At 38.3% G+C, this 21,462-nt stretch overlaps 1 protein-coding gene across 4 annotated transcripts in view; it reads left to right on the top strand.

The window, feature by feature from the left end:
• Positions 1–21,462, top strand: part of SYNE2 (spectrin repeat containing nuclear envelope protein 2) — a 185,554-nt gene that overhangs the window by 28,734 nt on the left and 135,358 nt on the right. For 3 of the 4 annotated variants that reach the window (XM_061464199.1, XM_061464197.1, XM_061464196.1), the window contains exons 7-27: positions 709–890; positions 2,087–2,283; positions 2,754–2,854; positions 3,619–3,720; positions 4,500–4,637; positions 5,532–5,696; positions 7,605–7,717; positions 8,414–8,570; positions 10,282–10,378; positions 10,538–10,725; positions 10,874–11,038; positions 12,296–12,469; positions 14,244–14,399; positions 14,671–14,844; positions 16,035–16,169; positions 16,324–16,479; positions 17,652–17,863; positions 18,130–18,205; positions 19,282–19,400; positions 19,965–20,088; positions 20,943–21,100. In XM_061464199.1, the coding sequence (XP_061320183.1) occupies positions 709–890; positions 2,087–2,283; positions 2,754–2,854; positions 3,619–3,720; positions 4,500–4,637; positions 5,532–5,696; positions 7,605–7,717; positions 8,414–8,570; positions 10,282–10,378; positions 10,538–10,725; positions 10,874–11,038; positions 12,296–12,469; positions 14,244–14,399; positions 14,671–14,844; positions 16,035–16,169; positions 16,324–16,479; positions 17,652–17,863; positions 18,130–18,205; positions 19,282–19,400; positions 19,965–20,088; positions 20,943–21,100 (3,089 nt within the window). The remainder of the gene's footprint in view (positions 1–708; positions 891–2,086; positions 2,284–2,753; positions 2,855–3,618; positions 3,721–4,499; positions 4,638–5,531; positions 5,697–7,604; positions 7,718–8,413; positions 8,571–10,281; positions 10,379–10,537; positions 10,726–10,873; positions 11,039–12,295; positions 12,470–14,243; positions 14,400–14,670; positions 14,845–16,034; positions 16,170–16,323; positions 16,480–17,651; positions 17,864–18,129; positions 18,206–19,281; positions 19,401–19,964; positions 20,089–20,942; positions 21,101–21,462) is intronic. The other variant, XM_061464198.1, reaches the window with a different exon arrangement.

Raw genomic sequence — 21,462 nt, 5'->3', positions numbered from 1 at the left:
TTGCATGGCATGAGTTTATGGCGATCTTTGAAAGCACATGGTGTTGCTTTAATCATGTTGTGGGACTCTAGAGGATGATGGAGCCAAACTGTCTTCTAGCAAGAACACAGCAGTGAATTAATATGGGCATGCTGGGGGTGAACTGGTGACTGGGGTTCAGGAGAACACTAAGAAGCAAAATTATTTTAACATTATTGTAGCCTACATTTTTCTTGGTAAAGGTACTTTGGTGTTGAAGATTGTTGTACTGTAAGTAGACTGTGCATTATCTTTTTACCAAAACCAAGCTTCTCTAACCAAATGCAGATCTCTGAGGTCTGTTGAGATCTTTCCTGCACTCCAAGTGAGCAGGCAAACTCTGGGCACACCTAATACATGACACTGTTGACAACACAAAACACAGCTGCCAGAGGCTGCTTTCACTGCTAGGAGGAGTGGAAAAGTGCATTGAGTTGAGAGGTCCATTACTGGTACCCATATGGAAGTCTTTGGATGAATATTTCCTGCCAAAAAATCACCTGAAGATGGTAATACAGCGCGAAATGATTTAGATTGAACAGATAAAAAAACCTGATCTGATCTTTGGGGGCAGAGTACTAATGGTACAGCTGTGATTGAGTTCTTTCCAATTGTCTGTGATTTTTCTGCCATTGTTGTCGTTGTAATTTTTCACTGAAGCCTGATTAACTCTCTCATCATCTCTGACAGATTGAAGAACTTGCCAGGACACTTGCTTGTACTTACAGTCAGCCTTCACTTGGTTGTTCAAGTGCTGTTGACTCCTCTCCAAAGGCAAGCCGATCAGCTAAGAAAAGTGCTAAAATTAAGGAACGGTGGAAGATGTCTGCTACAAAGGCTCTTTTGCTGTGGGCAAAAGAACAGTGTTCACTGTAAGTTTCATCCAAGACTTACAAATAATATATTACAAGTTGTATTTACTGTTTTCCTCTAAATGTGGTGATATTTCCCCAGTTTTTAAACATATTAGTGACAGCTTAGCAGAAAATCCTTTAAATTTTTACATGTTGTTACCAGTACTTTTAGCATCAATCAGGCCTTAAATGTTTTGACGTGAGCCCTTTAAATATAATAATGTGAAGCTAATCCTACTAATAATTTACATTGTGGTATCTTGAATTGTTTGGGTTTTCTCTTTTAGGAGCTTCTGTGTAGTAAGTTCAGTAGAATGTTTACTAGCCTTAATCCTCATGGTTGGCACTGGTTCACAAAGTCTCAATTCTTTTTATTCTTTTCTGATGGAAAATGTAGGCTCTCTGCATTTCCTACGTCTCTTGTTTCTCTGTCAAAACACAGCATTGCTTGTTTCTCAGCAATATTGCTGTCTGTCCTGTAGCATCCTTTCTGAACTGTGATTGTGTTGAATGATTTTATTATCAGTGCATACTGTAGCTTTTGGTAAAGGAACAAATCTTGTAAGTCCTGGCCCATTGTTCTGTAACTAAATTTGGTCACCCAAAACCCCACTTCTTTTCCATTCGATAACATACTCACAATATGGAGGCTGTTTCTGGAAAGTTGTCCCAGAATTCACTGTGGTTTGCAGAGCTGGACACCTCAGAACACTGTCCAGGCACCACTTAATAGAAGATGTTTTAAAGACACTAAGCTAAATAAGGGAAAAAATATTTTTCTTGCAGAGGTAGATCAGTTTTAAGGTCTGTATTTTCTAAAATGGCAGAGATGATTCTGGTACTCAGTGCGTTTACAGACAAATACCTACACGTTCTTCAGTGCTTTTCTAGTTGTTTTTCCATCCCATAGAATACATTGATACTGAGCTCCAATGTGATGTTCAGAAAGGATGTTGGATCAACAAGAGTTCATCTTCAGAATGCTACATAAGATAAAACGATTGAGTTATTTTGCAAAAAAAGTATAAAATATGTAATTGTAGCAATTGATAATACTGGCTCTATTGTTGTCTGATGAAGCATCTGCAGAAGTTCTCAATAACTCCTTGGTTCATACTCCATTTTCTTGAATGTATGTTCTATTTCTAAATTTGTACTTAACACATCCGAGGAAACAGACTATAACATTTTGTTTCTAATCATTTTGGGGATAGGCACGGCTCTATCAATGTGACCGATTTCAGGTCAAGCTGGAGAAGTGGTCTCCCTTTTTTAGCCATTATCCAGACCTTACGACCAGGTCTAGTTGATTTGGAGAAGGCAAAAGCTAGAAGCAATAAAGAAAATCTGAAAGAGGCTTTCAGAATTGCAGAACTGGAGCTGAATATTCCACGGCTTCTTGAACCTGAAGGTAAACAATTTGCCTTTTTTTAATCATTGTAATCAAGAGTGAGATTAATATAATCCTGTATGTGTGGACTTGTAATGCAGGAAAAGACTGCTTAAGTTTGAAATGGAACATTGTTCTTTACTGTAGTGTTCAAACCTGAGATTCTTTATATTATAACACCAACTGCACTTAGGATTTGTAGGATTTTTGAATTGGTAGTAAATGCAGGAACAATATGCATAAGAAAGGGTATGAAACTTTCCTGTTCATGGGAGAAACTTTTTCAATTTTTGATCATGCTATATTAAAATATTCCCAAGGAAAAAAAAAGTTCACTACACATTAATTTCTGTCGGTGGTATGTTAACTGAGATGCTGCAAAATAAACATGTTTATGGTAATGTGTTTTAGTACCTGCAGCATAGCGTGTAATTACATGATCAGGCCTAGAAGGCTGCATGATTATGTAAATGGTGTATTGGCTCTTGTAGATGTTGACATTATGAATCCAGATGAAAAATCCATCATGACTTATGTGGCTCAGTTTTTGCAATACTCCAGGAATTCTCCTGAGTCTGAAGAAGACATGCAGGTATGTCATATGGTTTATCACTGAGGCGCTTTTAAATGAACATGTATCATGGATGTCAAGAATATCAGTACTGTCTTTGTCCAGTTTCTAACCTAACAACAGATAGTAGATCTTCTGACACAGCTATTGTCAGGGCTGAATTGGCTTGAATCTTCTGATGCTCTTTTGTGGTAGTCAGGACTCAATGTAATAGATATTTGATGATATATGTGGAAATGCTGTGCAGGTTGTGTTGTTTTTTTCATTTAGCTATTGCAAAGGACATTTTCAAGCCTCGTTGTCTTCATGTGTGCTCTGAAGTCTAGTCTGTCTACCTCTAGGGTAGAGGCAGACAGATTTGCAAATGTGCAAAACAACCAGCTTTAAATTTAATAGCTCACATGTAAACTGGACAGAAATTGTCTCTCATAGATTACCCTGGTTGAAAAAAACAAGTTTTCTGTTCCCTATATTCTCCTGTAAGAGCTTATGTATCAATTAGTTATTCACATATCTCCATACTGATAACCTCCTTTTGGCAGGACTGCAGTCAGTCTCTTTTCAGATGCCTTTATGTATCAAGGTGCCAGGTTTAAAACTTTGGCCTTGCTCTATAATAGTGGCTGACCTAAAATTCATTAGAGTCCAAGGAATTACTGTTTTTTTTAAAATAGCTTTGAACAGGGTTTATCATATGCTCAATATGTGCTGTTTTAATGGCACAATGTAAATTAAAAACAAGGCTTTCAAAATGGGAAAATGAAATTTTCTGTTCTTATTACCAGGAAATAGTAAGACAGGCCAAGAGCTGGTTGGCTGCACAGGAGAAGAAGTTAGCGAAGTTGCTGATCGATACAGAGAGTGAGACATATTATCAGAAGTACAAAGTAAGTTGCGTTTCATATTTAACTGCTTCTGTGAAAAGAATATATGTTTCTGGGAACATTTTTAATATTTTTCATCTTCATTGCCTAAACAGAGGCATTAAATAACCTTTTAAACAAGAGCTGGAAATCTGGCAATGAATTTGATGAGTGTCCTCATCTGATTAAGGGCACTTATCAAAGGGAAGGGTAGGATAAAATCCTTATTGTTAGGGAAAAGATGTGCTGCTTGGTTTCTGAACAGAGAAAGGGTTTTTTGGAGTTTTTTTTGAGTGATTAAATTAGTGTCTTAATTGACATAGTTGAAGACTTGGACAAAACTCAACATGTAAGTCCTTTACAGGGTCACCTTCACCATTTCTGTGATAATAATAACAGTAGGTTTTACCCAATTAATGTTGGGTAGTAGCTGAAATGTTTGCTGTAGATTGTATTGAAGTAAAATTTCCTTTAGTTTATATTGTAGCCAGAGTTTGTAATAAAATGGCCCATGGGGGACAGTGAGGGGAGGAATTTTCCCCTTTGCCTGGTGGGAGGGGAGAACCATGACTTGACTGCACTGACATTATATTAAATACAGATTTTTGCTAGTGAATGGCACCTATAATTTCAGACACAAATACTGTCTGGAGACAGCTTTGCCTCTTCCATCTTGCCTTCCTGTGCATCACGCCCTTTGAAGTTAATGGAAGTCATACTAACTTGTTCAAAGGCAGTGCTTGGCTTCATGAGCTTGTATCTGAAGTCTTCTTCCATGAATTAATCTTTCTTTTTATCCCTAGGAAATGATGTCATTTACAGAAGCATTTAACCAAGGAAAAAAACCCTTTCTGCCTGTGTTGTCATCAAAAAGAAGTGAAGCTGAGCTGAGTGAAGGCCAGCAGCAGATAATAGAAGAGTGGGATAAACTGATCTCTCAGGTTAGAGGCATTTTTAGCTCACCTTGTTACCAGCATGAGCATGTTTAATGGAGAAGCCTAAGTCTACCCCAGAAACTTGCACAGGGAGAAGTGGGGAGGTGATGCTTTATTTGGATTGGTAAAAGAGGTATTGACCCTGAACCTGAAGTCCAGACAAATTGAGTGGTGTACAGTGGCTGAGAGGAGGCAGAAGATGACTTTGTATTACCCTTCTGAATCTTGAGCCTCAGGACTCTGAAACCTCTGCAAAAAATGGCCTGCACCTGATCATCTTTAAGCACTCTTCTGATCAAAGTTTTTGGCCAATCTATGCTTTAATTCTTTTGGGACATAATTATGGCTCAGATAATGATGCAGCTGGTAGAAGTGTGTTAATATATTCTTACCCGTGGCATGGATAGTGATATAGTGAAATCTGATTGGTCAGTGCTTTGCAGTGAGTTTGACTCTGTCATCTCCATCTGCCATGAGTGGGGATGTAGTGGTCCTTGCTGGTAATGCTCTTTAAGGATGTTCTCCTGTCACGCCCATGATGAAGGCTGTCCAGAGCATCCCTGTTTTGCCTCTGTTCTGCAACTAGTTTACTGTAAATTTACCTGTTGCTGGGCCTTGAGATGGTCACCAGCCAAGGATATCAACTGCCAAATTTTCTGTAGTATTTACAGAGAATACAGGCTGAAGAGCAAACCTGGGTCTCAGGTAAACATAGCTGATTAGCAGCTGACTTCATTGGAAGCTCCCTTTTCTCAGTGGTGACAGGTGTTTGTTTTGTTTTGTTTTTTTTTTTTTTCCCTGGGATGTTTTGAGCATCAGTTTATGGAGTTTATATCACTATCTTAGGGATGGGAAAGACAATAATAGTGAGAAATTTAATCATTTGGTTTTCTTTTTAAGATTAATGAATGGAAAGTGAAGCTAGACCAGATGTTGCCCTCCCCTCTGGATAGCATTGAGGCTTGGCTTCAGGAAGTAGAACATCTGGAGGCAGAAGATTTGCCTGATTTACAGCACCCATTTAAAGCAATGTTTGTCTTCAGAGAAATCATTGTAATATTTAAGGTATGCTGATCACAACGGAACATTCTGCCACAGTCTGACCTAGCAAAGTACTTGTTATGGAATTGCTGTTTGACATTTAGGTAGTGGTGTGTATATGTTTATCTTCTGAAGAGTAAAAGCTCTTATGAGCATACCTTTGAACAATGATGAATGTTGTGAAGTCACTTCATGAGTCTATAAGGAAGGTTTTTGACTTCACTGGGGTGAAATTAAATTTGAATGCTATCTGAACGAGTAAATTAAGGTATTCTTTTTATGTGGTTCCTGCAACTCGTTTGTTTGTTAGGTAGTAACATAGGGTAATTGCATCCTTATCTTTATGCTTAGTGCATACCTGTTCAGAAAAGCACTTGGGCTCAGGGTTACATTCCAGTGAGTTCACAAAGTTTGTGTGTTGAAAGTTAAGTATTTGCTGAATCACTCTGTAATTCCATTCAAAGCAATAGGAGGTATTTTGATAACCACGCAGGTGATTTATTCTGATCTTTTAATCATTGCACTGATAATCGTTTAAATGTCCTTTTGAGTCTGAAAAATCAGAAAAGAGTAGATGTGTTGATGCCTGGTTGATCGTCATAGTTTTTTTTTTTTTTTTTTAAATGAATGGGGAGAAGCTGGACGTTTTCGTGGCATGTCCTTACAGAGAATTTGAAAGAATGGGAAATAGAGGTTCTTGAGTGGCTTGGTAACGTCACTTCTTTTTACTATTGCTAGTCAGTTCCTTATATGAGAGATGTTTTTTAACTGGTAACAGGTTTGCCAGACTTCAGCCATTTTATCTATGTTTTATATTGTTCAGCCTCAGTAGTTCTGGCATTTCTAAGAATGAGATAGGGATATTATTGTTTTAGGGGTTCTTCTTTCCCATTGAACATGTATATAAAATCATTAAGTTCCTTAAGAAGAAACCCAAGACACTTAATTCCTGTCAAGCCCACTTTTCCTAATGGGAAGGCATTCTGCTGAGAATTCTCCACCCCAACCCCCACCTTTCCTCTAGTCAGGCCTTCCAGTATGTCTCATGTAGGGATCTTGTTGCCAAGGTGGTGCCTTATAATGGAAACTTTACTTTCTCTTAAGATCCATCAGATTACCTGCCAATGTTCATAACTGTCTGACTGTAATAGTATTAAGGTTACAAAATCAAGGATTTAAAATATGTGCACTACTTTTGGGGTTGAGGGCTGCCCCAGGATGTAGCCATTTCCATTAACATGTTTTGGCAGGTTGTATTACATAGAAATGAACTTTAAACATACTTCTTTTTATGCCACTTACGAATATGTGTATATTCTGTGCAATGCATTTTATGCTTGATTTTTACGTAGCAAATTTGGTGCTCAGACACGTGCCTGTAAAATATTTCCCAGTCATGTGAAACTGGCCATCAGAAGATTACTGTGATATGCCATCAGCATGGTTTTAGATGGAAATTTATTGAGCAATCAGATAAAGTATTAAGCAATAGGAGTGACATAATAGGTTTGTTTGGGCATCCACAGCTTCTCTGGGCAACCTGTTCCAGTATCTCAGCACCCTCATAGTAAAGAATTTCTTCCTTTAATCTAAATCTATCCTCTGTCAGCTTAAAGCCACCCCCCTTTGTCCTATCACAGCCTGCCCTTATGAAAGTGCAGAAAAACCTGATAGGATGGGTAGTGTTGGTTAACGTTTCTTAACTGGATGCATAGTGCTAAGAGAAATCAGGCAGTACTGCACTAAATATGCACTTTATGAGGTGATGAGAGAAATACTTGCATTGTACTTTTATGAGTAAAGACACTGAAATATTGTCTTGTGCTGGCTAGTTCTTAATAGCTCTCACTCTAATGGCAGGTGACTTGCTGATTCCCGGATGTAAGACTCTAGAATTAACATGAAAGGCTTACCATGTCTTTTTCTCCCCAGGGCTTGATGGATTGTTTTGATTCTCATTTGGATGCCCTTCAGTCATTTAAGAATGAAGATGAGAAGAATACCCCACTAGTCCTGCCTGAAAAGTTAGAGGAAATGAAAAGAAGGTTGTGATCTTCATATTCCTGCTACTTTGACTGTGTTGTATTCTAGCTCTGCTATTGACTTGCTCTGCTATTCTGAAAAAAGCATATAATTTATCCATGCCTTGCAGGAAAACAGCATTTTCCACCTAAGCATGGATTAACTGTTAAGTGGAGCAGGCACTTACTTATTCACTTATTGGTCCAGTGAATGTCTAATTATGTGTACAGAATGGGGCTCATCAACAGGACCTTTTTAAATGCCTTTTTCTAGTGTGGATAGGAAACATCCATTAGGGGTAGGAAACATGAATATTTTGTATGTGAAAATTTCTCAGGGGGATTTTGAAATTTCTAACTTCCACCTTTTAAAATCGCTGAGATCTACAGGTTGTGCAACCCCATATATCTGTTGGAGGATATTTTAAAAAATGACCAGTGAATCTATGTCCGTAACCTGAGACACTTTGACATACAGATGGCAGATGCTCCTTTTCTGGGTATTTAAGGTTTTTCATAAATTGAGCAGTCAATATTAACTCAAAATTGTTGCTACTTAAAAAAAATGAACTGTCATTATCTTAAAATTTTACTCTTGTCATATCAAAATAATGTTTACATATATGTAATTTGGGGTTTTTAAGCTAAAAACCTTATCCATTAATGCTTTCTATATCCAATGATTTTGAATCAACTTTTAGAATGTTTCACTGTTTGCAGATTCAGCAATATTCGTTTCACAAACTTCAGCGCCTTTCTTGAATACCACTATGGACTGTGCTCAGCTATAGCCAATGAGGTGATGTTAAAGCTAAATATCTGGGACATGAAATATGGTACAAAAGACTCTGTGGAATCACTGCTGGAAAGTTGGAATGTAAGTTTAAAATATATATATCACACCCTGACAATAATTCTTCTTCCCACCTCTCTTTGAGTCAAGTTTGTGTCTGTCTTCATTGGAAGACAGTACAGTAGTTGATAGAAGAATGGCAAACTTGTGAAATCTGGAATTTATGTAAAGAAGGACAGGTAGTTTTCTTCCCCCCCCCCCCCCCCAGCATCTTCCCATTTTACTCTGAATGAGAGTGCTTTCTTTAGTTTGGAGAAATAGAGCAAGCTGTGACTGTAATTTTCTCTCTGTCCTTTTTTATTCTTTATTGTGAAAATTTCTTTCTTTCTTTCTAGATGATAGAACCAGCAGTAGCAGCCCTTCCCTAGCTTAAATCAACACACACCTCTCTGGGGTAGTTCTGTAGTTCCTATCTTCAAAGCCAACTATGATTCACAATGCTGGTTAATGCTGCATTTTGCTGTTGCCTTTTCCTTTTCCCAGCTTCTTTACCTCCTTATGCTTCGTAGTGAATATGAATTGCCTTGGTTCATTTTGTGCTTAGCTCAGCTTCTGGGCTCAAATTATTAAAATGATGTCACATGTAGACTTATAGGAGGCACTGGATTACTCTACCCCAAATATTGACTAAGCATACTGCATAAAGAACAGAGGCAGAGATGTGAAAATGCTATGCCATCAATTTTGTTCCACTTCTAGTTAATGGGACTCCTTGTGAATTCCATTTTAAGAGTTTCTCAGAGGCTTTTCAGAGTGGCACATCACTAGTTAAATTAGCAGGAATTATACCAGCATTGGAACTGTGGAAAGAGACAGCAAGAGGTTGTATAAACATCGTTTTTCCTGAGCAGTATTAACCTTCCCTCTGGTGAGATGGGAGTACAGACTTAAATCTGTGCTGAGTTTCTTGATTCAGTTGGTTTAATAAATACTTAATCATGTTATTTCTACAGTTCTGGTTCATGGCTCATGTTATTTCTACAGTTGTGGTCTTTCTCAGGCTGGTAGAATATAGAGCTTTCCCAAGGAGTTTAAGGCTTCTTGCTGGCTCTTCTTCTGGTCTCATCATGTGCAGTCCTGGCTGAGTGGTGGCGTGGTGGCCCAGGTTTGTCATGGTCACAGCAGAGGTTGTTCTTTAGCCTGCTGGATAGGGCATTTGTAGAAATGAGGAGCTCTAGCATGAGATGCTACTCAGAGTGGGGCTGAGGATCAACCCTTCTTCCCTGGGTTGAATGTTCAAAGCAGAAGTCCCCTCCTCTGCTCCCATTTCTTCCTCTTTCACTCTTTCCATCCCCAGTTTGGACCTTGCTTGATCTGTGGTAGGAACTAGACATGTCAATATTTCTGTGCATGCAGGGAAACCTACTTTTCATCACTTTTCTGATGTAGGTGACTAAATTCTGCCTGATTTGTTCTAGATACCATTTATAAGTATTGCCCTAGGGCTGTAACTTTTTTAAATAAGCAACCCTGATTCATGCAAACCTATGACTCAGACAATGGCATTGAGGAATTAATATTCTCATTTAAGTTACTCTCTGAATGTGCAGAAAAAAGCCTAGGTCTTTTTAAGACTACAGGGTGCAAATGAGTTGCTGAATGGGCTTTGCTCAATTCACTTTTAATGGCAGGTTTTGGACTCATATTAAAAAAGAAATATATCCCAATCTGCATTTCCTACTTAGTTTTTTGTGGGTTAGTGTTACCCATGAGAATTACTTTTCCCTTTGGGCAGAATTTCATTGAAGAAGAGAGAGTTGAAACACAGCTAGAAACTGCTGCTCACATCTGTGAAGATTTGAAAAATAAAAACATAACTGGTCCTGACTTAGGTAAGTGTGCACATAAACTGGTATGAAGACCTCTTATTTTGAACTGATGTGCTGTCACCAGTTTTACTTCCCTCTTATATTTTGTGTAAAATACTGCTTCAATGTAATTAACCTCCCTGTTTCCAAACATATAACGCTATTCCCTATTTGATGTCCTAGCTGGAAATCCTCAAGAAATTAGCAGACTCTTTAAGACAGTGGAGTCAAAGATTTCTGTGTGCAGAGACTATATTTCCAATGTAAATACCACCCTACAGAAAGTCCTATCTTCCTGGAGTAATTATACAGAAAACATCCATTTGCTAAAGATGTGGCTGGAAGAAAAACGGAATGAGAATCCAAATGAGGTAATGTAATGACAGAGATACTTTGAAGCCTCCTGGATGGAAAGCATTATATAGGACAGTGGTGGTTGTTGTTGCTTTTCTGTTCTTCATTTTGGAAATAAACTTCTGACAGGGTTCTGCTTAAAATTATTTCAATGCCTCTGTCTAGATCCCTGCTGAGATCCTGGCAAAGTGGAATTTGGTTCATGCTTCCTTAAATGAAGCTGGTAACTATCTCATTGAAGTCAGCAAAGACCAAGTTGGATCGAATATTGCCAAAGAGCTGAAGAAGTTGAACAGGAGATGGGCTAAATTCATCAAGAGAGCACAGTTTGTAAGTTTATTAGTTTCATATGACTCTTTTGCCATGCAGCCTTCAAAGTGCTGTTTTCTGGACTTAACAGCTTGCTAATCAGAGATGAATAAATCTTTCAGTCAACTCACTATTGCCTATTTTAAAATGGGAACAGAGAATACACAAGGGCATTCCGTTCTTAAGTCTTTGTGACTCAGTTAAATGCTCTTCATAACACACTGGAAAATGTTCAAATTTTTAAATAGAATATTTTAAACCACTTATAAAAGGAAATCTTTTTGCAGAATAAAGCTCTTTATTCAGTTTTAGAGATGGAAGTAATCAATTTGTTAAGAGCTAGTGAGCCTCTGCTAAATTTTATAATCTCTGCCTCAGCTAGTAGAAAGAAATTATTGCAGCATAGATGTTTCTAGGGTTGTGCCATGTTACACCAGCTCACTTGGCAGGTTTTTAGGCTGCTATAAATTCCTATACAACATGCTTAATGTTACACATATTAAATTTCCTAGAATACTTTCACAAGAATGACATTTTCATTCTGCCTGGGAATATTGGAGCTCTTAATTTTCTAAGCTGAGCCTTTCACTGACCTTTATTAAAGGTACTGCTGTGACATTAAATGGTGGCAAAAGATTACAGTGTCTTTGTAGATGAGCTTAGTGAGAATGCAAGAAGATCAAAGGAAACATATTCCCTAGGGTGGGGATATCCAGGGTTTCCTAGAAAAACCCTTAGTAGGAGGTGCTATTAGGAAATACATTCATAAAGCAGAGATAAAAAGGCCTCTTGCACTCTTACAAGGACTTAAAGACTTCAGGAGTTATTTTTCTGTCATTGCTTTGGACATTGTGGCTATAATATAGGTAATACTTACCTTTTTGTATGAAAAGGCAAGGGCAAATGCTTGAGCTTGCCCTGTGACTGCTGTACCATTAAATTGTTAGCATGCTCCTTGGTCTTGGTTTGACCAGCACCAGGTGGGGGATGCTGCAGCCAAGGAGTTGTTCTCCATGATAGTGTGGCTGTGGCTGCTTGCTTGTAAGGGAGGGAAACAGTTTGTGCTATTCCACTTGAACAGGTTATGTTATTCCACTTTGCCCTCTGAGTTGAAAAACTGAACCTCACATGCCTTATGCGTTTACTTGTCCTTTGATCCCTGTTGGGGGCAACAGCTGGGAAGTAACCTAAGAGATGACTGTGTGTTACAGGAAGGTAGTGGAGAGACACGTGAACTGATGGCAGGAATGAACATCTTATCCTGCTCTTTGTTTATAGCTTGGTGAAGAGAGCACAGATACTGCTGGAAAGACCAGAGAACTTCCAGGGAGCTTGGAGAAAATAGAAGAGCTCCTTGGCAGGGTGGACAGCTGGACAGCAGAGACTGGGCGCCTGCTTAGTGAGATCAGTCATGAGGGGCCTGTGGAGTCTGAGATGGAGGAACATTTGCAGGTAAAAATGGAAATATACTGCTTAAAATATCTGTTCGTCAGATTCTCATCTTTCAGCATGGAATTCATGGCTGGGGTAAAATGAGCCATCACTGGTGAAGTAGAAATGAATGTGGATTTTGTGCTGTAACACTGGTAAAAAATCAAAGCAATGCTAGTGCTTTGTTATTTTTCAGGATCACTCCCAGATGAGCTATAAATGAATCTTCCAGCATCAGTGTGTCCAGGTGACAGGCAGGTGCCAATGAAATGCCATTGGCGCTGCTGATCGGCAGCTTGCTCTAGAGTGATACTAATTACTCCCTGCCCAGCACAACATTTGCAGCAGTCTAAAACTTTGCAGGGTGCCAAGCTGAGAATTTCCCCTTGTCATACAGTCCTTTCTAGCGCCTACCTTCCAGTGCAGGGAGGCTGTTTGAGGCAACTTTGGCTGTATTGAAGGCTTTCCTGTCAAAAACTGGAATACTCGAAGTGTTTTCAGGAGCATGCTGGGTAATTTGTGTATCTCGGCATATAGACAGTTGCTCTACACATTCGCAGTGAGCACTGATGAATTTCTTCCGCTAGTCTCCATTGTTTTCCATGTTTGTCTGCCAGGGATCACTACCCACCCCCTACCCCCTGCAGATGGCGGGTGGCAGTATGTACATATAACTTGTTAGCTTCAGTACAATGTCAGATTTGTTTTCTTCACCTGCCAGTGAAGGTGAGACTGAAGAAAGATGCCAACCTTAGCACTAGAGAAGGTGGAGCACTGTCTTATGTTGCCTTTTGCTATTCCTGCAGCAGGGCCAGTATAATCTAACAGTAGAAAGATGACCACCAGAAGGGAGGTATCACTGGAGCTATTCTGACTAAGAGCTAAAATTAAGCAGAAATCTTTTTTAGTACATTAAATCCACTTACAGTAACTGTGAATCAGAATTACTGTTAGTTTACTTTTGGTTTGCCCCTTTTTGCACTATGTTTAGTCGACAGAATTATGAGTGTGAGCCTACAAAAAGAATCTATTCATATTTTTGTAATTATGGGCATATGCTTATAAAATAAGCCTCATTTTGCAGTATAACAGTAGTTTGTTAAATAACAATGAACTAACTAAATACAGCCTCCAAAAACGTGACTGTTACTGTATCTCTGTGTCTATGAGCAGAAGAGATCATGTCACTTATTACCTGCAGTACAATAGGTTGAAATCTAGAATAAAGCACTGATTATCAATAGAAGAATGCTAACTGACAACTTCAAACAGGAAAACGTGTTGAATATTCATAGATCAAAACAGCTCTCAGAATGACATTTCATGATAAATATTCAAATACTGCACACGGCTTTTGCATGCAAAATATTCAGCTGCTTCCTGCTTTTTGGTAGTGAATGCCACAAGAAAATCAGAGCCTTAATAGGTGCTTACTTTTGGATGACTTCATGATCAGACAATGCATATCCAAATGTGTGGTTTGTACATTCATTTGGAAAGCTATGTGGATGGGAGCGCATATTTAAAAAATACTTGTAATTGGCTCTGAGGCAAAGACATGAGAGAGATCACATTGACAGACTGTTTCAGCAAACGGAATCCCCTGTGGATGGCAGCAAACATCTTTCTCTACACAGAGATTTTGCAGTACAATCCACTCACCACAATTGGAATATAAGATTTTAATTTGACCAAATATTGATCATCCATGATCAAGACTGGCTTTTTCATTCAGTTCCTTTAAACAAAAAGACATAAATGCCATAGAGGCTTCTAATATTTTTCATTCAACCAGAGCTTGGCTGCAAGGGGAACTTCATGCCGAGAACAAGTTGTGGCAGCAGAAGAGAGATTGCAATCCCTGACGCAAAATGTTTCAAGTCAGTTGCCCCAACAGCATTCTTATGCTGGGCTGCAGGCACGAATTAAAGAAGCCAAAGACAAAATAGAGGTACAACTTTATCATTTCTTTTTTATTGTACTTTATACACGCAGACATCTCTTCTCTAAATTTAGCATTATGTGATTATGAAGACTCCTTGTCAGTCATGTAAAATAGAAAAGGCTGTTGGAATTGGTCTCCCAGGCTCTTGCTGGGGCAAAACCAAGAACATTGCAAAGATCAGTATCTCAACCAGAAAAACTTGAGTGATGTTATGAAGCAATAACTTTATGTAATTACTGACACTCGGGCACGTTCTGAAAAGTCTCTTTCTTCCAAGGCTGTTATGGGTGACATGAATAACTTCTTGTTTAAATCTGAGAAGAGACCCACAGAGAAGGAGGCTTTGCTCAATTTTGAAGAATCCCAGAAAGAACTAGAGGCCTTCATTTCCAAGGCTGTGCAACTTGTCAGTCAAGAGTTCAGTCCTGAAGAATCTATTTCAAGATATGAGGTGGGTTTGTTTTCCTAGATAGCTGAATCTGAGTATTTCTTAGTGCTGTTTAGTCCCTAAAAGTCTAAGGTACCGCAGGGAGAAAAATACTGGCTTTTTTTTTAATAGTTATTAATGCTTTTCTCAGTTTTTTGATTTTAACACTGTTATCATATATTATCTTGGCAGACAGCTTGGAGAGGAACTTTACGCAAGAGCATGTATTCGTAAGACAAGGTGTAATGGCTTTAAGTTGAAAGTGGATATAGATATAGATACAGATATAAGGAAGAAATTATTTACTGTGAGGGTGTTGAGACATTGGAACAGGTTGCCCAGAGAAACTTGGGCTGCCTCATACCTGGCAGTATTCAAGGCCAGGTTGGACAGGACTTTGGGCAACCTGGACTAGTGAAAGATGTCCCTGCCCATGGCAGGGTGGTTGGAACAAGGTGATCTTAAGGTCCCTTCCAGCCCAAAACACAATAATTCTGTGATTCTGTAGAAATGTCAGTCTGTACAGGAGTTAGTTCAGGACCCTGTCTTAAATTACTCCATCACCCCATCAGAACTCCTTATCTTCTGAACTACAGCCATTTTTATTGCTTTATTACTAATGACGATTCCCACCAAGAATACTATGCCTGAATTCCTGGACTGGTTTTTAAAGTGTTATTATAAATATTGAATCTCTTCTTTATCCCAGTGTCAAACTAGTAAAAGAAAGTGTCCAATCTCAAAATCTGGATCTCTTGAAGGGGGTCCTTAGTGAGATACCAAAATGGAAGTGCCCAAATTTGTGTTGCCTCGTCTTGCACAGTGAGGCCTCGGCAGTCATGTGCTGGGAGCAGCGCCGAGCCTCGCTCCAGACTGTCTCTAGGACCCCATTGCACTGATGCAGGCCTGTCACCCTCTCTCTGACAGGCAGAGTACATGACCTTGTATATTCCCTAGAAATGAGGCAGAGTTCAGGGACCTTAATCTTTTTTTGGTACCGAATTTGCCTGCAAGAGAAGAGCTACAAGAAAACCATGTACTTTTCTCCAAAAAGCATACACTCATACTGCCTGCAGAATGGTCTTGTACCCCCTCATACAAAGTATGCATGTTTTATGGGTGGTTTTTGTGTACTATTCATGTAATTTTCTTAGGTAAATAAGCTACATTCAGTTCTGGGTTTTTTTTTTTTCATTATGATGCTTTTCTTGCAGGAATTTTATAATTCCCTGGACAATAAAGCTCTTGACAAATTCTTGAAAACAGCTGAACAACTGAAAAATATTTCATCAGATTGTGAAAAGGTGTCAGTGGAAGAAAAGAGTAAAGATGTTCGTAAAAGATGGGAGGTGAGGTAATATAGGAAGAAGGATCCACTGTTTGTTCTCATTAGGCCTGACACCTTTGAAAAACAATTTTTTTTTGTCACAATGTGTTCTGTGATTATTTACTTAGTAATAGTGTCTCACCGCCTCACAGAGACAATATGTTTGATTTTTGCAGGCCGTTCATCATGAAATTACATCCTGCCTCCAGCTCATAGTAGAAAGGGAAAAAAAGAAATTTAATGCAACTTTAAAAAAAATCAATAAGCAATTAGGCAAAGAGAAGAAACTCTTAAGTATGGATAAAACCAGAGGGCTCATCAAGGAACATGAGGTATCTGACACACTCACTTTCTGCTCACCTCCTCTTTGTGAATACTTTGTCTGTCCTTGCTCCTTTTTAGGTACATTATTGCCACATGTATTTGTGGAACATGGCCCTTGTTCTGCCTGCTACATAAATACATAACCAGGAGGCCACCTAAATTATTCCTTTGCCTATTTTGACTGCAGATGTTTGCCTCCTTGCAGACTTTCAGAATTGTTGCGTGGATGGTATCTTTTTTCCATTTCTTTTTTTGTGACAGCCTTGAAACATTAAAACAGATCTACTTGTGCAGAGTATAAAGATAAGAATGATTACCTGTTCTGCCCGTCCCTTGATTTGTTACAGTTGCACAGATGGTGTTAGATGCCTTCAAGTGAGAGTATCTTCTCACAGTGTAATAGCTGCCCTTTACCTCTGTGTTTGTGAGATATATATATATATAAGCCACAGAGTTAGACATCAGAAGTTCATGTTTCTTTTGCCAGTGTGAGTTACAGTGAATCTTACATATTACATAAGCAATGGGTTTCACACTTCATTGCTTCCAGTATTTTACTTCATCTTGCTCTTTGAGATGCATTGATCTGGCCAGTTTACTACTTACAAGGGTAAGAAATTGCTCTGTGATGAAATTCTGGTCTTTAAGGATTTCAGTGGAGTTTTAGTCTTTGCTTCTCATGGATTCCTAATCAGCAAATATTTGGTATGCAAGAGTAAAGAGAAATAGGTGTTTTCAGGTGCATTCTTCTGCTCATATTTTTCTTAGATGTTTAGTATATCTTGATTTCACCATGGGAAGTATTAATATTGATGGGAAATATTTAAAATAGGTTTTCCAATTCTGCTTCTGTTGTCAATGAGACATGTCAGTGTGAGGAGGATTTGGGACTTCTCATTATGTTATTACAATTTTCCCTACTTTAATTTCAAAGTCAAGCAAGAGTCAGTATAGTCTTGTGAAAGAAGCTGGGGAACGTGTTGCCAGAAATCCTAATGTCATTCCTGGCTCTATTTGAAAAAGAACTGAGGGAAAATAAATGTTTCTTTCCTGGTTTGACAGCTTACACTTTAAGTGCACTCATCCGAGAAGACAATGAAAATAGAAAAAAACAGTATGAGAATAACAGCATATCTGTGTGACTTAACATTAAGGTTATTCTTTGCTTTTCTTTGTTTAGGCCTTTTTTTCACATGAAGGCAGCCTGAGGGAACTTAGCAAGTCATTAGAAGACCTTAAAATACTGGGAAGACTATTAGAAGAAACTGTCCCAGGGGTACGGACACTGACTGCAGACTGTGAACAAAAGCTAGAAAAGATTCAACAAATTGTGGCAGATACTCACACAGCTCTGCTGTCTCGAGCTGGAAAAGGACAGTCATCTAAGAAAGGGTGGGTGACTCGGTGCCTGATGTGCTGTAGCTTCATTGAAGTCAGATATATGGATAGATTTTATGATACTGTAAATGTACTGCCAAGTATATTACTGTGGACAACTGTACATTTAAACATTTACTGTTAAGCTTCATAAACTAGCAAGTACTATATTTGAGTACCTTTCATCACAGATACACTGTTTTTTAATCATTAGCCAGGATTTCTTTTTCCCCTTGTATTTCATGTTTTGATCTTCAGCTGAAATTTCTTTTAAACCATAGGAGCTCCATTACTGCTTCTGAGAATGGAGAAAAGCCCGGTTCTTCTCAACAAATAGATATTGTTTCAGTACAGGAGGTAAGAAGTCTGTACTTACTGTAGAAAACAGTGCTCTGTCTAGGGGAGATCATTGCCAAAAGGAAAACTGATTATTTCTCTTACTATTTTTATTGTGGAAGGACCTCAGGCCTCTGGTCAGATGTCAAAAACCCATTGTGCTTGGGAATGTGGACTGAGTAAATACTAAAAAGTAACATGCAAGGAACAGAACTGGGCATCTGAGGAGATGTCTCCAACTTTGCATTTTATTTTTCTAAAGGGTGGTTTTCAGCTGCAAGAATCGTGTGTGAAGCTGTGTTCAAGTGCAAATCCTCTATAGTGTCCCAGTAATCTGATCAATTTTCAGAGGACAGATTTAAAGTAGTGAGGAGTTGGAGGTATTTGCTTTAGAAAAATACAGGGAGAAACAGAACACATGTATTTTCTTAGAAATAACTTCAAGGAGAGAATATGCTGCACTTCGCCATTTGTATGCCACAGAAGATGTCTCATTTAGGGTAAACATTAATGCAAGTAAGGCTGAAGACAGCTCATCAGACAGCCTTCTGAATGGTGATTTATAGGAAGGGACCTGCTGCATTTACATGGAGTTTGAAGATATGTAGGAATTGGCTATTGAGAAGGAACATCTCTTGTAAGGCTGCTAATACTGTCCCTAATACAATGATGAAATCTGTTCTGGGTAATAAAAAGTATGAATTGTATAACATCAGTTGGCTTCAAATTGAGTAGTAGAAAGCATGCTGGAATACAGGCAGGAGATACGCAAAAGCATTTGATATAAGCAGCCTGACAAAAAGTTGCAGAAGACAGTTGTGGTTTGCCCATGTATGTCCATGGAACTGCAGCAAAAACTTTCACAGGGGATTGTGCATGCCAAGGACCCACTATCTGTGGAAGGAATGAATGACCTGGCTGCAAGTGTTCAAAAATTTGCTCTTTTGGTTCATGATAGAGTTTAAAAACAATTTGTATTCATGAATGGTATCTCCCATCTCCTGTGGAACACTTGAGCAATTGGTCTTCTATGTTTGTTGGTCTTCACTATTGACACATGATGCAGAGGTCACTGTCACCTTTTTATTTTTACGTAGCCCTCAAGACCTGTTGCAGATACAGTTTTGGAACCAGATGTGAAACATCATAATGGAGAAAGCTGTGTAAAGAAATTTGAGGAGGACAGTGATTTATCCGTATCAGCTTTATTAGAGAGGTATTTTTTAAAGGATAAAATGCATGTATATTAAAAGATGATACTATGCTAGACATTCATAAATCAACTGAATGTAATAAACATAGGGTACACTTTTGCTATTCAGAACTCTGTTGAATACTTTACTGATTGTTGCTCTGTAATTGATAAGAAAGCACTACAGTAGCTACACGCTTCAACCATTAGGATTTTCTAGCAAGAACACTTAAAGTTATAAAACTTCTTCTGCTCTTTTCTTGGGCCAGAAAAATTTGTACCTGCCTTACTAATAACTTAAAATATTGCAAAATTTTAAAGAACTGTAATTTTTGCATTCATAAAACTTAATGTAGAGTGTGCAGGCAGGCATTCATACTTGAAAATTAGCCAGATGAGCAATTTATCAGCTGTTTTATATGCTTCTCATCTATGCCCATTCATTTCGGATTTAGGTAAAAATATGCATTTGCAATAGACCGTGCTTATTTTATATGGTAATCTATTGGTCAGCAAGTCCCATACCCTGCTATGTTCCATTAAATTACAAGTAACAGTGTTTCTGCAAGTGACTGCTTCTTTCTTTAGCTATAATACACAGATAGGGAACATGGAGGAACTTCTACACATCAGCAGAGATAAAGTAGCATCTGGCTTTACTGATGAAATAAGAGGCACTTCATGCCTTCAGAATAAGCTGATGGAACTACAGGTAAGTATTTGTCTTTCACAAATATACTTGGTGCCTAAATTGTTATTTTCTCACCTTTCCCTTATGTGTATTGAGGAAAAAGGGGCATCCTTACAACCAGGTTTATTAGAAGTAGAGGGGAAATCAAAGGTTTAGCATTCAGGAGAACTGCATTCCTACTTAGCACTAGAGTTTTATGAGTGCTGCTGGAAGAAGAAATTAGGGTGTCTCAGTTTGTGATCTGCAGGCTGAAGTAGGTCTAATGCAAAAAATAACTACAGAAAGCAGCTTTTTTTTCAGCAGGAGCGGTAAGTGATGGACCATGGTCAGGGCTGGAGGAGTCATCACTGAACCATCAAATGGCAGTGGTTTATGTGCAGAATGGAACTGTTCCAGAACTTATAACTTGATTATGTTTGTGAGAACCTTAAGGGGATGATAAAAGGCCCATAATTGATGTTGAGAAATTTATTACTGCAATTTTTCAAATCTTTGTTTGAAAAGAATACAAAGTTCATCTAGCATCTCAGAACTTCGTTCAGTTCTACGTTTGTTTTTTGTTCTTTCAAGAAGAGCTAAGTTGAGGTATCTTCCATTCAGTCTTGTAGTAAAAATGGTTGAGCCATATTTATTGAACCTTCTCTAAAATGTAGACAAGGTATATGTCTGACCTGGGAATTTTCATCATAAAAAGTTGTGAGGGATTTGCATGTAGCTAAAAATAATTAATGAAGAAGAAAGCAATAGATAACTCTTACTTTTGGGTGATAATTTCACTTTTTCTGTAGACTCTTGTGACTGTAATTTTATGAACTGCCCAATCCATTGAGAAATACATTATGATATTAATGCAGGTAGTGCTGCATATCTTTCAGGTGATAGAGAGTGAAATGGGTTCTGGTTGGACACAATTGGAAAACATCTCATCTACCTTAGAAAATCTTGTGGTTGAAGTACAGCAGGCTGCTATCTCTGAGACAAGAGGCAAACTGAAAGGAGAATGGAAAGAGCTTCAAGATATTATAAGTACCAGGTATAGAATAACATTTCATAATATTAGCTAAGGAACAGTTCATTGTAACTAATTTGTGTATTGTGAAGGGAATAGTGTGTGTTACAGAAAATACCTGCACATTTTTAACCTTTAAAAAAAGTAATTAATATGATTAAGCTTTTCTTAATTATCCTTGCTTCATACACACACTGCAGACAGGATGAATCTCTCCAATAAGCACAGCGCCAGATCTTCGTAACATGACTGTGCAGTATTCCCGTTTGCTGTTAGTTCCTTCAACCTTTTGGCTAAATTCACTGGGATTCACACTGCTTTTTTTATAAATCAATAGAAAAACTCCTTTGACCTCAGGAGGACTAGGATCAGATCTGTTAGTCAAT

Source organism: Pezoporus flaviventris, unplaced genomic scaffold, assembly GCF_033815535.1.
Source record: "Pezoporus flaviventris isolate CSIRO_AGI_PZ_B2104156 unplaced genomic scaffold, CSIRO_AGI_Pfla_v1 ptg000036l, whole genome shotgun sequence".
Classification (NCBI taxonomy): Eukaryota; Metazoa; Chordata; class Aves; order Psittaciformes; family Psittacidae; genus Pezoporus; species Pezoporus flaviventris.
Note: the sequence above shows the minus strand (reverse complement) of the source record. Positions and strands in the feature narration are given on the sequence as shown.